At 40.2% G+C, this 13,056-nt stretch overlaps 1 protein-coding gene across 4 annotated transcripts in view; it reads right to left on the bottom strand.

Annotated features, from left to right (window-relative positions):
- Positions 1–3,757: 3,757 nt before the first annotated feature.
- inpp4b (inositol polyphosphate-4-phosphatase type II B) overlaps positions 3,758–13,056 on the bottom strand; it is a 147,588-nt gene continuing 138,289 nt past the window's right edge. For 2 of the 4 annotated variants that reach the window (XM_072384912.1, XM_072384913.1), the window contains one exon: positions 10,460–11,455. In XM_072384912.1, the coding sequence (XP_072241013.1) occupies positions 11,281–11,455 (175 nt within the window). In that variant the 3' untranslated portion in view covers positions 10,460–11,280. Of the gene's footprint in view, positions 5,204–10,457; positions 11,456–13,056 lie in introns of those variants that run through there. The other 2 variants (XM_072384911.1, XM_072384910.1) reach the window with 2 other exon arrangements.

Raw genomic sequence — 13,056 nt, 5'->3', positions numbered from 1 at the left:
CAGGGTCGCTGGGGCCTGGGGCCAGCTGTCACACTCACTCCTAGGGACAATTTAGAGTCACCAATTAACCTAACATGCATCGCTGCCAAGGGTAATTAACTACTCAGAACATCTTTAGGTAAGCACTGGAAAAGTTATTGAAATATAAAAGCTCAATAAAACTTATTCCCATGCTCTTCAATTGTGTAAATCTTTTAAAGAGATTCAGAGGAAGACGATCATAGAATAGACTATTACATCCGTCTGGAATCAAACGTGTTTCCATAAAAATCTAACGATGGTATTTGGGACTTCACAGTATTATTGAAATGCATTCCAATCTGCGGCAGAAGATTTACAAATGAACTCTGAACAGAAAAAAAGACTGCTCCTCAATCTTGTGGGTAGACAAATGTGTCTACGTCTGTCTCTGACTGTGCACGCTCTATTTTGCTATGATTACATAAACACTATTCGGGGGGAGAAGCAGGAAATTGAAGCAATGGAACAATTAAAGTCACATTTGTAAATAAAGAAAGCACAGTTCCAGATCTTTGCTCAGATTAGGGTTTAAATTCAGGAGCCATTGCAGCTAAAATGTGAAACATAGAGAAGACATGATATTTAAGATTTTACATTACAAGGCTGGATGCAATATGGAGGACACTCTCTTAGTGAAGTTCAAAGAAACACTCACTCTTGAGAATAATGTACATCAATGATGCTGATAGTAACTTGTTAATCATATGGATGGGATATGCAGATGACTGAATTGAGCAGGCTTTTTGGATGTTATGTTATATAGAGTTTTTTTTGGCAATGATTTTGTGTTGACCCAAGAATCCATCATGTGAACACTATCAGTCATCAGACAAGTAGCAGGAAGGAAAAAGATGAACGGCCAAATGACTGGTCAGGAAAACTTTTCGTATTGCATGGGGGGCTCCAGCAAAGTCCAACAACTAAGGATCTACCACAGTAGTAAGGACTAAATGTAGTTTAGATAGTGTACAAGAACATCTATGTCTGCTGATTAGAAGTCCCCAAGTCTTCCTAGAGAACATCACTGAAACTGTCTAAAATAAAATCAAAGTTAATATCCTGTGGATCTCAAGCTCCTGACAGAGAAGAAGTTGCTGGACAATCAGTCAGACCGTAGAGGAAGACAAGCAGCAGAAGAAAGCAGGTGTTATATCTCGCCCTCCCCTCAGGTCAAGACTCTGAGTGTCATCCTCAACAGCACCCTCTCCAATGGCTCCCACATCAATAAGGGGCAACACTGAAGCACTGTGCCACCCAGCTGTCACCAGTGTTCTCAGACATCTTTAACTGGTTCATCTCTGAATGTCGTGTGCCACCTTGTCTCAAGACATCCATCATCGTCCCAGTTCCAAAGAAGGACAGGATAACGTGCCTGAATGACTACAGACCTGTCGCCGTGACATCTGCGGTCATGAAGAGCTTTGAGAAGCTCATCCTGTCCTTCCTCAAACCAATCACGGACCTCCTCCTGAACCCTTTACAGTTTGCCTACAGAGCAAATCGTTCTGTTGACGACGCCATGAACCTCAGCTTTCACCACATACTCAGGCACCTGGACCAGCCGAGCTCCTACGTCAGGGCCCTGTTCGTGGACTACAGCTCAGCCTTCAATACCATCCTCCCAGACCGTCTGCACACCAAACTGCTAGAGCTACATGTACCCAGCCCTATCTGTGAGTGGATCACTGACTTCCTCACCAACAGGAAGCTACAAGTGTGGGCTGGCAGCCACCTGTCGGCCCCCCACATCATCAACACCGGTGCTCCACAAGGTTGTGTCCGCTCCCCCTACCTGTTCTCTCTGTACACCAATGACTGCCTCTTCAGCTACTCATCCATCAAGCTGGTCAAGTTTGCGGATCCTCATCAGTCCTGGGCCTCATCAAGGATGCCGATGAGACAGGATACAGGGACACAGTGTCACAGCTGGCAGCGTGGTGTACACGCAACAACCTGGAGCTCAACACCAACAAGACGGTGGAGACGATCATGGACTTCCAGAGACACCCACCCTTCCACCCCCCACTTCTCATCAACAGCTCCGCAGTTCAGGTGGTGAGGTCTGTGAAGCTCTTGGGCACCACCATCACCAGCGACCTTAAGTGGGAGACACACTCCTCCAAGTTCATCAAGCGGGCGCACCAGAGGATGTTCTTCCTCAGACTGCTCTGCAAGATGAATGTCTCCCCCAAGGTTTGCTCCCACTTCTACAGAGCCACCATTGAGAATGTCCTCACCTCCTCCATCACTGTGTGGTACCCTGCATCCTCTGCCCTCACCAAGAACAGACTGGAGCGCATGGGCCTAGAACAGGAGCCTGTGTGTGTTCTGCATGATGGCAGATCCCAGCTGAGGTCCACGAGAATAGTGGGGGACCCAGCTCACTCCCTGTTCATTCCCCTCCCATCAGGTCGCAGGTTCGGGTCCATCAGAACCAAAACCACCAGGCACTTGAACAGTTTTTTTCCCCCAGGCCACCACCCTCTTAAACAAGGACATCTCAGCCCCCGAGCCCTGCCACTTTCACAGACACTTAAAGATCACTTAATTATAACATTCATTCCTGCCATCCTGTATATACTCCTGGTCAACTAACTGTATTTTCATTCTGAAAATACCATTCATTCAAATTGTACATATTGTATTTAACATATTTTTATTGTTATTTCTAATTTGTTATTTTATTGCTATGTGGCGCTGTTACCAGGTCAAATTCCTGTGTACATTGTACATTTGGTGAAATAAAGCGATTTCTGATTCTGATTTCTGAATAACATCACTCGGTCTGCCTATTTCCATCTTCGTAACATCAATCGTCTCTGTCCTTCTTTTACTACTCCTTCCACTGCTGTTCTTGTTCACAGTCTGGTCCCCTCCCGTTTAGATTATTGTAATTTTCTTTTTTTTGGTCTTTCACATAAAACCCTTCAAAAATTACAACTGGTCCAAAACTCAGCCTATAAAATATTCCTCCTTATATTCAAAACTGTCCACAACCTCGCCCCTCTTTATCTTTCTGACTTCCATCACATTGGTACACCCGTCCGCACCCTCATATCCTCTTCCTCCATCCATCGTCCCCTGGGATGGATGGACGCTTCAGCACGGTTGCAAGTTATTTACAAGTTTTAGAGCAACATATTCTCCCAGCCAGATAACGTCCCAGAGGTCCAGCATCAGATTCCCAGATGTTTACAGTCTATCATAAACATGATTACTGAAGAGATTGTTACACAGTGAGGAACATGGCCCTGTCCCAACTTTTCTGAAAAGGGTTTCTGCCATCAAATTCAACATGAGCTAATATTTTCCATCAGTGAATAGTAAAATGTCCAATGTCCAACATTTGATACATTTCCAATGTTCTATTGTGAAATGACTTTTGCAAATTATTGTTTAAAAAAAAAACAGTTTTCTACTTTTTCAAAAAAATGCAACTGCACTAGGGGCTAAAGCAACATTTAGATCAGATGTGGAAAGATTTTCCAAAGGGGTCCCTGAGGTCAGATGAGACCTTGGGACAGTGACCCCCCAGGCTGAGAGAGGCTGCAAAAGATTGCAAATATATCTTCAAATTCCCAGGATTCTAATAGAGAACCAGAAAAGACACAGGCACATATGCATACTTAAATGTACACGTCCCCTGAGAGGAAGATTTTTCAATACTTCTTTGTACATTGACATACGCCTATATACAGATGACTTAATGTTTTTATTGCACACTGTAAAGACTAACTTAAACAATATTTCCTCAAATGGAGGCCTTTAGTTACTTTAACAGCTCAGGGCACATGGCTTTCATTAGGAGCAAGCTTTATTTCAAATTGTCATCGCTATCTGCATGACTTGCCACGTTCTTCTACCATGCCTTAAATTCAAAAGCATATGTGAGCAAAGCAGATTTGGACACTATGAATATGAATATGCCTATTCTCTATTTACTTATATTTCACCATGTTTATTGTGTTAAATTGAACAAAACCAATAAAAAAACATTTGAATTTAAATGTACACTTCTTACAAATGACCAAGAGTTTTTACACATTAGTCTCTGTACGATCACCAGAATCAGAATCATACATCTCTTTCATTTCAAATAGACATTCATAAATGTAAAATTTAAGAAATAATTTTATACATGAATTCAAAGCCAAAAATATAAAACCATTATGAAATACAAAAATAAATCAAAAAGTTGTTTTCAGAAATCATGTTTCCAATGTTCAGCTTCCACGTGTACTTCTTTGATCTGACTGGGTTGTATTGTGAGAAATGAAAATATCATAAAACTTTAAAACGCTGCTACATTAGAGTCAGGCAACAGTTTGGACATGAATATGACAAACCATAATAAAACATAGATGCATTACTAGTGAACAACAGAAGTACATATATTCATGGACACAAGGTCCGAGTTTTCTCTTTGAATGTGGCTGTTTATTTTGGAATTATCAGTACATCAAGACATTACATTTTTTTCCAATTCACAGAGAAAAGCAGTGTTTATACCATAAAAATTGGCTTCATCCATTTGCCTATTTTTGACAATGGGAACATTGTAGCAGAAAACCTTTACAACTGTCTTGAAATAATTTGGTCCCTGACACACACACAAACGTGCACACTCTCACAAATCAATTGAAAAACAATCTGCAATTTGCGGATTCCTCATGCATACAAATGCACGTTAAACTGCCTGAGGTCTTTGGAAGATCATTGACATACACACACACACACACACACACTAATTATCTACAGCTTTGCTTTGTCCTCACAGTAGCACTGTGTATTACCGCCTGACATAAAAAAATAAATGGAAAAGTAGAAAGTGCGTTTGCCTAAAAGTAAAGCTTCTTTGGCAAATTCAAAGTCTTTCAATACAAGCCTATACATGTACCCTCCTCACATAAAAACGCTTCAACAAAGGCCATACAGCAAATGTTTTGTCATGAACAATAAAACATTTCACATATTCTATTGATAAGCCTTTATATTTATTTATTTCGTGGATATCACAGAATGAATCGTTACACAACAACATGAACGTGCTTAGGAGTCAACTTTGCCGTAAGTCCCCTCCGGTGGTCGGTAGCACTTAGGGAAGGCCATCAGCTGCAACACGTTGAAGGCGTATTTCCTGCACCTAATATTCTTTTGAACGTTCTCAATCCGACATCCTTCTCTGATGATCAAACAAAGAGGAAGTAGAAAAATGAGGGAAAAAAGAAAAGGAGAACGAAAAATAAATAAATAAACACGAGGAAGGTTTAAAATGATGGCACAATTGATAACATTGGGTGAGGACCTTTAAAGCAGTCAAACAAAAAAGGTTTGCTCTTGTTGAATTTGCTTTATTGTTATATTACTTCTTAAAAAAATATGTCTCATTTGGGTCCATCTGTTTTTAGGGGATCTGGACATTTTGTATAGACAAATTTTAATGCTTACAAAATAAGTATCGCTAGGCTCATTTACTCAGCTTTAAGAGTTTCAACACTCCAACAAGTCATGCCTGCGAAGCTTTTAGTCATAATAAATCCAATTTTTCTGTTTGAAAGCAGAATGTAGAGTGGATGTATTACTTTGAAGAAAGGATGCTGAATTTTACCTTATATTTAAATTATTTTTGCAATATCGGACCCCTTTGTATCACGTGTCTTTAATATACATGCTGTTCTTTCCAAATTTAGCGTGGGTGTCTTTATTGTAAGTTTGAGTGTCTTTGTCTCTAGTAGAGACGCTACTGCCAATCTCCTTGTAGAACTTAATGATTGAAAAATCTGTGGGCAAGACAGAAGAAGTGGGAGCCTTGCAGTTATTTGGTGCTGTATGATTTTGGGTGTGAATGGTTAGTGAACATGACACCATGCGTTGCATATAGCCTAAGGTCAATGTATAGATACTCACTAATACCAGGTGAAGCTGCAGATGACATATGAAACAGTGGCCAGAGGGTTGGCAAATAGTAGTTACCTGATCCTCCAACCTGCAATACGTACCTTTTGTGTTATTGTAACTCAGCATCTATAAAAATGTACCTTTGCAACCTTTTAACACGTTGATGGTCAGTGCTCCCTTTATGTGACAGGAATTGTATATACTTGTACAAATGAGGTCATAATAAATGTTTTTGAGGTTAATGGAAAAGCTTCTCAGTTGGTCAGAATTTCCAGTTAACCAAACAAGCCAGAGGGTAGAGCCTTAGTAGAGTATGCTTCTGACAATTCCATATCTAAGGTAAATCCCTGAATCTTAGGTGACTTACCAAGCCCTACGGATCCTTCTGTTGTATGTTGTATGTGATATTTCCCAGGAAGAAGTAGGGAAGGAGATAGGCCGTAGATACCTTGGGGAACTGAAGGCTTTTTGAAGTAGTGGGAAGGCAGTCTTCTTAACCCTGGAACACTAATGTCAGGTGATTTTCACTCATGCGATTGTGGTTATATGATTTTCACTGTGTTGCTGCTGTCTGAGTTGCATGGGTCTTTGGGTAGCTTGAAGCTACTCACTGACATCATCAAAGGTAAGTGTGTTTCCCTGCTCCCAAACCCTTTTTCTGGTACCTTTTTTGTTTTATGAGGAGTTGTATAGCTAGAAATGAAATACATTTGCAATGTATTGTTGTGTTTCAATATATTTTGATGAGAAGTATTTTTTGGAGCATATATCATATTGAGTAACAAAGCCCAATGTTAGGGATGGTGTTACAAAATGTATATTAATGTTTCAGTGTTAAACTAAAGGTCCAAGAAACCTAACACTGATAGTGAGCCCCTTTTTGTGCCAAAACTGAAACAAGATTAAGTTAATAAGCTTGAGAACAAAATCAAAGATTAGTCTAAGCCACTTTAACAATTAAAGTGTCAAACAATCGAGTCAAACATTTCAGACAGACAATGATTGTTATGAAAAGACGCAGTGCTTAAGGGCAAGTAGCAGTAAAACTAAAGATCTTGGGAAAATTACTGGCATGCAAAGAGCCAAGTTCTGTTTCAGGTGTGGACAAGACAATTGCATTGCTATTTGCTGTCCAAATCTACCAAATCCTGCACTTGTTCACAAGAAGAATGCAGAATTGATAGCAAACCAAGAGAAGTTCCGGGCTCATCAAACCTTTTTCTTTTAAACTTGTAGAGATGATTATACACAGATTACACTCCAAAGATATTATGCTGGTATTCTAGCACATAACCTACACCCAAAAGAGTGAGGACCATACATATGCTGTTAGGTTGCATGGGATGTACTGTGTTATAGGGAATGTAGGCTGTGGGAGCATGGTTGAAATACAAGTTTTGGCCTCGAGCCATATGAACACCACATGTTGCCTGGTAGCTTATTTGTTGAAGCTGAAAAAAAAATCCATTGATGCCCAGTTGTGTGTGGCCCAGCTGGCCACAACACTGGAACCTGACCAGCGTACTCCATGTCAAAAGACTGGTTTGAGAACCTCAAGTTTAATCTAAATGACTCAATGATTCCAGTTGAATAGAAAGAACACATTGCTAAGCTCAAGTCTATTCCTGAAATCTTTGCCCTGGATGTTCTGACCTGTGGGCACACTAAGCCTATCTACTTACCACCTCAACATTAAAAACAGAACAGGGTGTCCCAACTAGTGATGTGTCAGTCACGAACGAGCCGGTTCAAAGAGCGGCTCTTTTAAGTGAACGATGGGAGCCGGCACGCCGATGGATGTCTTAGACGTGAGCTCTGCTTTGTGTAGCAAAGTGGTTCTTCAAACAAGTTAGAGAGTTTTAAGGGATTTTACAACTGTAAATGCAATTGGCTACAACACTTTATTGAAATTTAAGTGATAAATGTGTTCAAATACAAATCACAAGTCAAAACAGCGCTAAATTTGGCTGAATTCTAAAAAGTATAAGTGGTAAAATAGAGAGCTGTTGGGGAGCTGAAAGAACCAGCTCTTCTTGGGGAGCTGAAAGAGCCAGCTCTTCTTGGTGAGCTGAGCCAAATGATCCGGCTCACTAAAAAGAGCCGAAATTCACATCACTAGTCCCAACAGCGAAGCAGATGGGTTATCTTGCCGAACGTCAGGCTCCATTTTGGGAGTATGGCGCTTTTTTAAAGAGAAAAACAGGGTTGATGACACAAAAAGGTGTCTTCTGAATCCAGGTGATGAGGTGGAACATGAAGTGTTCTCTGCCTTGTGTCAGTGCCAGTCTTTTGACCATTAAAAGTGAACATGACTCAGATCTAGAGCAGCCTATATCTGATGAGTCTCTGGCTCTTTCAACTGTTTCTGATGTGTTTGGTGAAAACACCACGCCATCTGTGGCAATACTTGATTGGTACAAAGCTCAGAGAGAAGGCTCATCTATCTCTAGTGTTATCACTTTCCTTGAGAGAGCTCAAAAACCCAGTTTCAAAGAGACAAACCTACATCTTACCCACACATGGCTGGAGGAGGAAAGCAGTTCCACAGAAAGCTTCTCCTTTAGTCAATATCTCAACAACTTACCCACTTGTGCTTGTCTGCCTTGACTTTTTGTCACTCAGACCAGATCATCATGACACCAGAAACATATTAGTTGCGACTGACCACATCGCTGTGGCAGTGCCAACTAGATACCAAACAGCAAGAAACATTGCAAAGGTTCTTTGAGAGAATTTCATTGTCCACTACGTATTCAACAGTCATCTACTTCGTGACCAGGGTAGAGACTTTGAATCTAAAACTATCAGGTAACGATAACAGAAGCTGACAAAAATCGTAGTTGCCCGTACCACCCTCATGGAAGCCCAGTGAAATGATTTACGAGTGAAGCAATTTTAGATTTGCTGGGTACCTGGCCAATCAATTTGGTTCTGGGAATACCACTTGAAAAGGCAAACCACAAGACCTGCTCAGAGTACGTCAAATCTCTAGGTCAAAGTCTGCAAGAAAGTTACTCTGTTAAATTAATAGAAAACGGTAAAGAAGAGCAAAGCTATCCAGGAGATTGTCTTGGTGAGGAATGTGAATGTTAGAGGGAAACTGGTAGATGGGAACAGAAAATCCATACTGTGGTAAAAAGAGTCAGAGACAGCCCTGTCAATGTAGTAAAATCTCCTTTTACCATGTTGGTTCTTATCTGTAGAAGAGATAACTGAACACAGTTCTAAATCTTACTTGCCAAAAAGAATTAAACTAAGAGGCAAATATTCTAGTGCAGCACAAAATGATGAGGAAGATGAGCAAGATCAGATTAGTGAAGAGGACGAACTGTGTCCTAATATGGTGGAGCCAGAGATAATCACACATTTATACAAAGTGACAGTCTGTCACACCTCTGGCTCCCAAAAGTGATTTAGGCCCTGGAACTGCTATTGCTGAACCACAAGAGTCTACACACATTTGTGAGATGCCAAACATACAACACCACCTACACTTCCCTCTAGTTCAGAGGATGGTGGAGTGACTCCACATCCTTCATCACCCTGTACATCTATAGATCATGTTGTCATATGACATTCCACCTGAACTAGCACGTTCCTTGCCTGCTGAGGATTGCACAGTCACTGTTACAAGCTGCATAATAGCCTCAAGTCAATGTATAGTGACTGACTAATACCAGAAAAAGCTGCAAGTTGCATGCACAAAGAAAGCTTTACCTCTATTTAAATAACCACCAAGTGAACAGAGCCGGTATTGTTATTGCCAATACCTTATTGTACTTAATTCTGAAGACACACCAAAAATGGGCAGGAATGATATAATCTATGATGCAGTCTTCACAAGAAAGAAAGAGACATCTTAAGGTCTACATATGTTTTTTCATGTGACACGAGATTGTGTTAATTTGTTTCAAATTAATCTGACTTGTGACAGTAGCAGCAGAGCGACACAGCTCAGGTGTCAAAGATTTGTCTACTGTGGCAGAGAAAGTGCAACAGCATAGGGTAGTACATACAAATAATCTCAGACACATTCATAAATATCACAACATATACAGAGCATTAAAATTAACTTTCAATGTGTGAACCATACACTACAGGCATTCTCATACGTGACTTGTTGAAGTTGGCAATGTGCCTGAAGAAAACTTGTCTGTGATCAACATCACGTATGCATTTGATTTTTTTTAACTTGCGCATGTTCTTATATTGCAGTCCGTTGAACTTTCTCAGCCACAGCAGGACTGTGAAAATCCAGCAGCTGTTGGATGTTGTTATGTCATAAGAGATAGAGAGAGAAAAGGAAAATTACAGGAATTGACATGTTGATTCTGTTTTCTGTTTCAAATGCAACATCAGCAGTTTTTTGGAACGTGACAAGTTAAACAGGAAGCAGAAATGTCTGTATTTTTCATATTATCAACAGCACACCAGCAAAATAAAAAGATCTTATAAAACACTAGCCTTACATGTTATTAGTTATATGTTACATGTTAAGTCACTCAATGTTTATGCATTTCTCAAGGTGACATAATCAGTCATCAGCACGAACATAGTGACTGTAGCTTAGTTTAGCTCCGTCCTATTCACTTAGTCCTCATATAGTATGTTTTTCACTAGGTGTGGGTGAGCTGGATATTGGGGGCTACAGAGAGGGTTAGTAAGTGGGCCAACACTGTTTATCTATGGTGCTGACAGTAAGAAAAATACTGAATAATACCTGGCTTATAAAACATATATAAGGTATATTGTGAACTCAGCTAGAGTGAACTTTATGAAGGTCTAACATAGTCCCGTAATAAAGATTAACTGCCTGAAAAAAAACTTCCAATAAATGAGGAAAGATTAAATCTTTTACTGCTGATTCTTTTACTTAAAAATATCAGGTTGCAGTCAGCTTTCCCTAATCCTCCGGTACAGGGTAGGGGGTAAGGATTACCACCATATATGAATCCATCCATCCATTTTCTATACCCTCTTTATCCAATTTAGGGTTACAGGAGTGAGAGGGCTTTGTACACATTGGACGGGTACCAGTCCATCAAAGGACAGCACAGAGACAAATGAGACAAACAACCATACACACTCACTCCTAGGGACAATTTAGAGTCACCAATTAACACGCATACACAGGGAGAAAATGTAAACTCCACACAGAAAGGCCCCTGCTGGGATTTGAACCAGGAGCCCTCTTGCTGTGAGGTGACAGTGTTAACCGCCACAGCACCATGTGGCCCTAGATATCAATCCACTTCTGCTAATAACACAAAAAGTCAGTTAATCAATAAGATCCACCACTCATAAAAGATCAGCCAGCAGACACAGGAAAAAGGAGGGAATAGAGATGGCATTGTCAGCAGTTTATTGATATTTTGCAAGCAGAAAAACAAGACTTAAAATGAGCCACACAACTAGCAAGTGGGAGCTAACGAGCAGCAGGGCAATGGGATAAAAGTGTCGTGACGTTGGTTTGTTCTCTGTCACGGCGCCAGCCTCAGGGTCCTCCCAATGCCCAATGTCTCCCTGGGTCAGCTGACTGCAGGGGCACCCGTCAGAGTGAAACAGAATGAACAGAGACAGATAAAAAGACTGAAGTGTTAGTACAGAACAGATGCCGTCTGAGCGGACTTTCTAGCACCGATTGTTGAAGCGCCTTCGAAGCCAGAATGCCCACTTAGACATAGAGCCATTTGTACAGACTGAATGCTTCTTAAACCAGCAACAGATAAGCAGGCAGTGATGGATGGAGCAGAAATGGGAGAAACATCAACAACACCAAGAACGGCACCATGAGCCACATGATGGGATTAGACTGGGGGATGAATGAAAGTGCATGCAGTTTTAAATATAAGTAGATTGACCATTCTTGGTAGCTCTCATTCAGTAGTACTAATTTAATTTATTTTTAAAATTTTAAAAACAATTGTAGTCACATTTTGACTTGTGTCTATGGATGCAGAACTAATATTTCTTTTTACAGAAGAAGAGAATCAACACCTTGACCAGAGCTGACATTTGTTAATTTCTCTGTTAGAGATCAGACTCTCAAGTAAGAAACTCATCACAGTTTTGGGCTCTTAAAGCTACATGCCTCGGGGCTTTAGTCAGGTAGATCACACATGATATACCCTGCTGACAGGACGAACAGAGCTAAACAGTGTACGTAATAAATCTTTATGACTTCTTTCACATAGAAACGGATAACAGACTCATAACAGAGTCATTTTGCTGTCGCAATTGTTTCAAAACAAGTTAAAACAAACAACGCCATTGAACAAACATAACTATTTCATAAAATATGTTCTATAATCTAGCCTGTCTAACTGCCCGCATAAAAACCTTACACATTTATATTTCGAACAAAAAGTTCAAACAGATGATCGAACATAAGCTGAAGCATCTGAACAAGACACAGGTCAAAATGTTAGCCTGTTAAGTCCAAAGTGAATATCAATCTTTCTGTTGCTAAGCTTGTGTGACTGTTTGACCTCCCCCTGAGCTTAACAAATTCACTGACTCACCAGGTATAGAAATGATTTACTAAAATGATGACATTAGTCAACGTGGCGCTCTCAACTGACCAGGTATGACCTGACAAACTCAGCAGACACATCTTTTATCATGACAAATACACTGATGTTACCAAGCATTTTTCTTACTTTTGACTATATAAACAGAATTGGTAATGTTAATCGTAAAGTCTCAATGAAACAAAATTCACTGTGTAAGTGTTCTTATCTGATATATCTCAAGCTACACATGATCTATATGCCAGTATTTTTTCTGCCCAAGAAATAACTCAACGAATGCTTTGTAGGAATTTTTCGAGACATTTCAGTGTTGAGAAAATGCTGAGGACCCATCCTGCACTCAGGGGCTTCACTCACTAATTTTACATTCAATGAAATTCTTGCAGAATGGAGGGTGGTGCCCGGGCCCGTGAAGCTGATCAATATCAAAGGGATATTTAAAATTTCCAAAACTATACCTATCATTTCTTACTCTAGTAAAAGGGTATCTTTCATCGTACCTTTACAGACGTGTTGATAAAAAAATAAAACTATTTGCCACCAAATGTATACCTCCATGAACGCTAGCCATTTTTTTTTGTCATGTAAATTGGAAGTTTGTCGCATG

The sequence above is a fragment of the Leuresthes tenuis genome, unplaced genomic scaffold (genome assembly GCF_036924035.1).
Source record: "Leuresthes tenuis unplaced genomic scaffold, fLeuTen1.0.hap1 SCAF_4, whole genome shotgun sequence".
Taxonomy (NCBI): domain Eukaryota; kingdom Metazoa; phylum Chordata; class Actinopteri; order Atheriniformes; family Atherinopsidae; genus Leuresthes; species Leuresthes tenuis.
The sequence above is the reverse complement of the archived record's forward strand: the minus strand, read 5'-3'. Positions and strand labels throughout refer to the sequence as shown.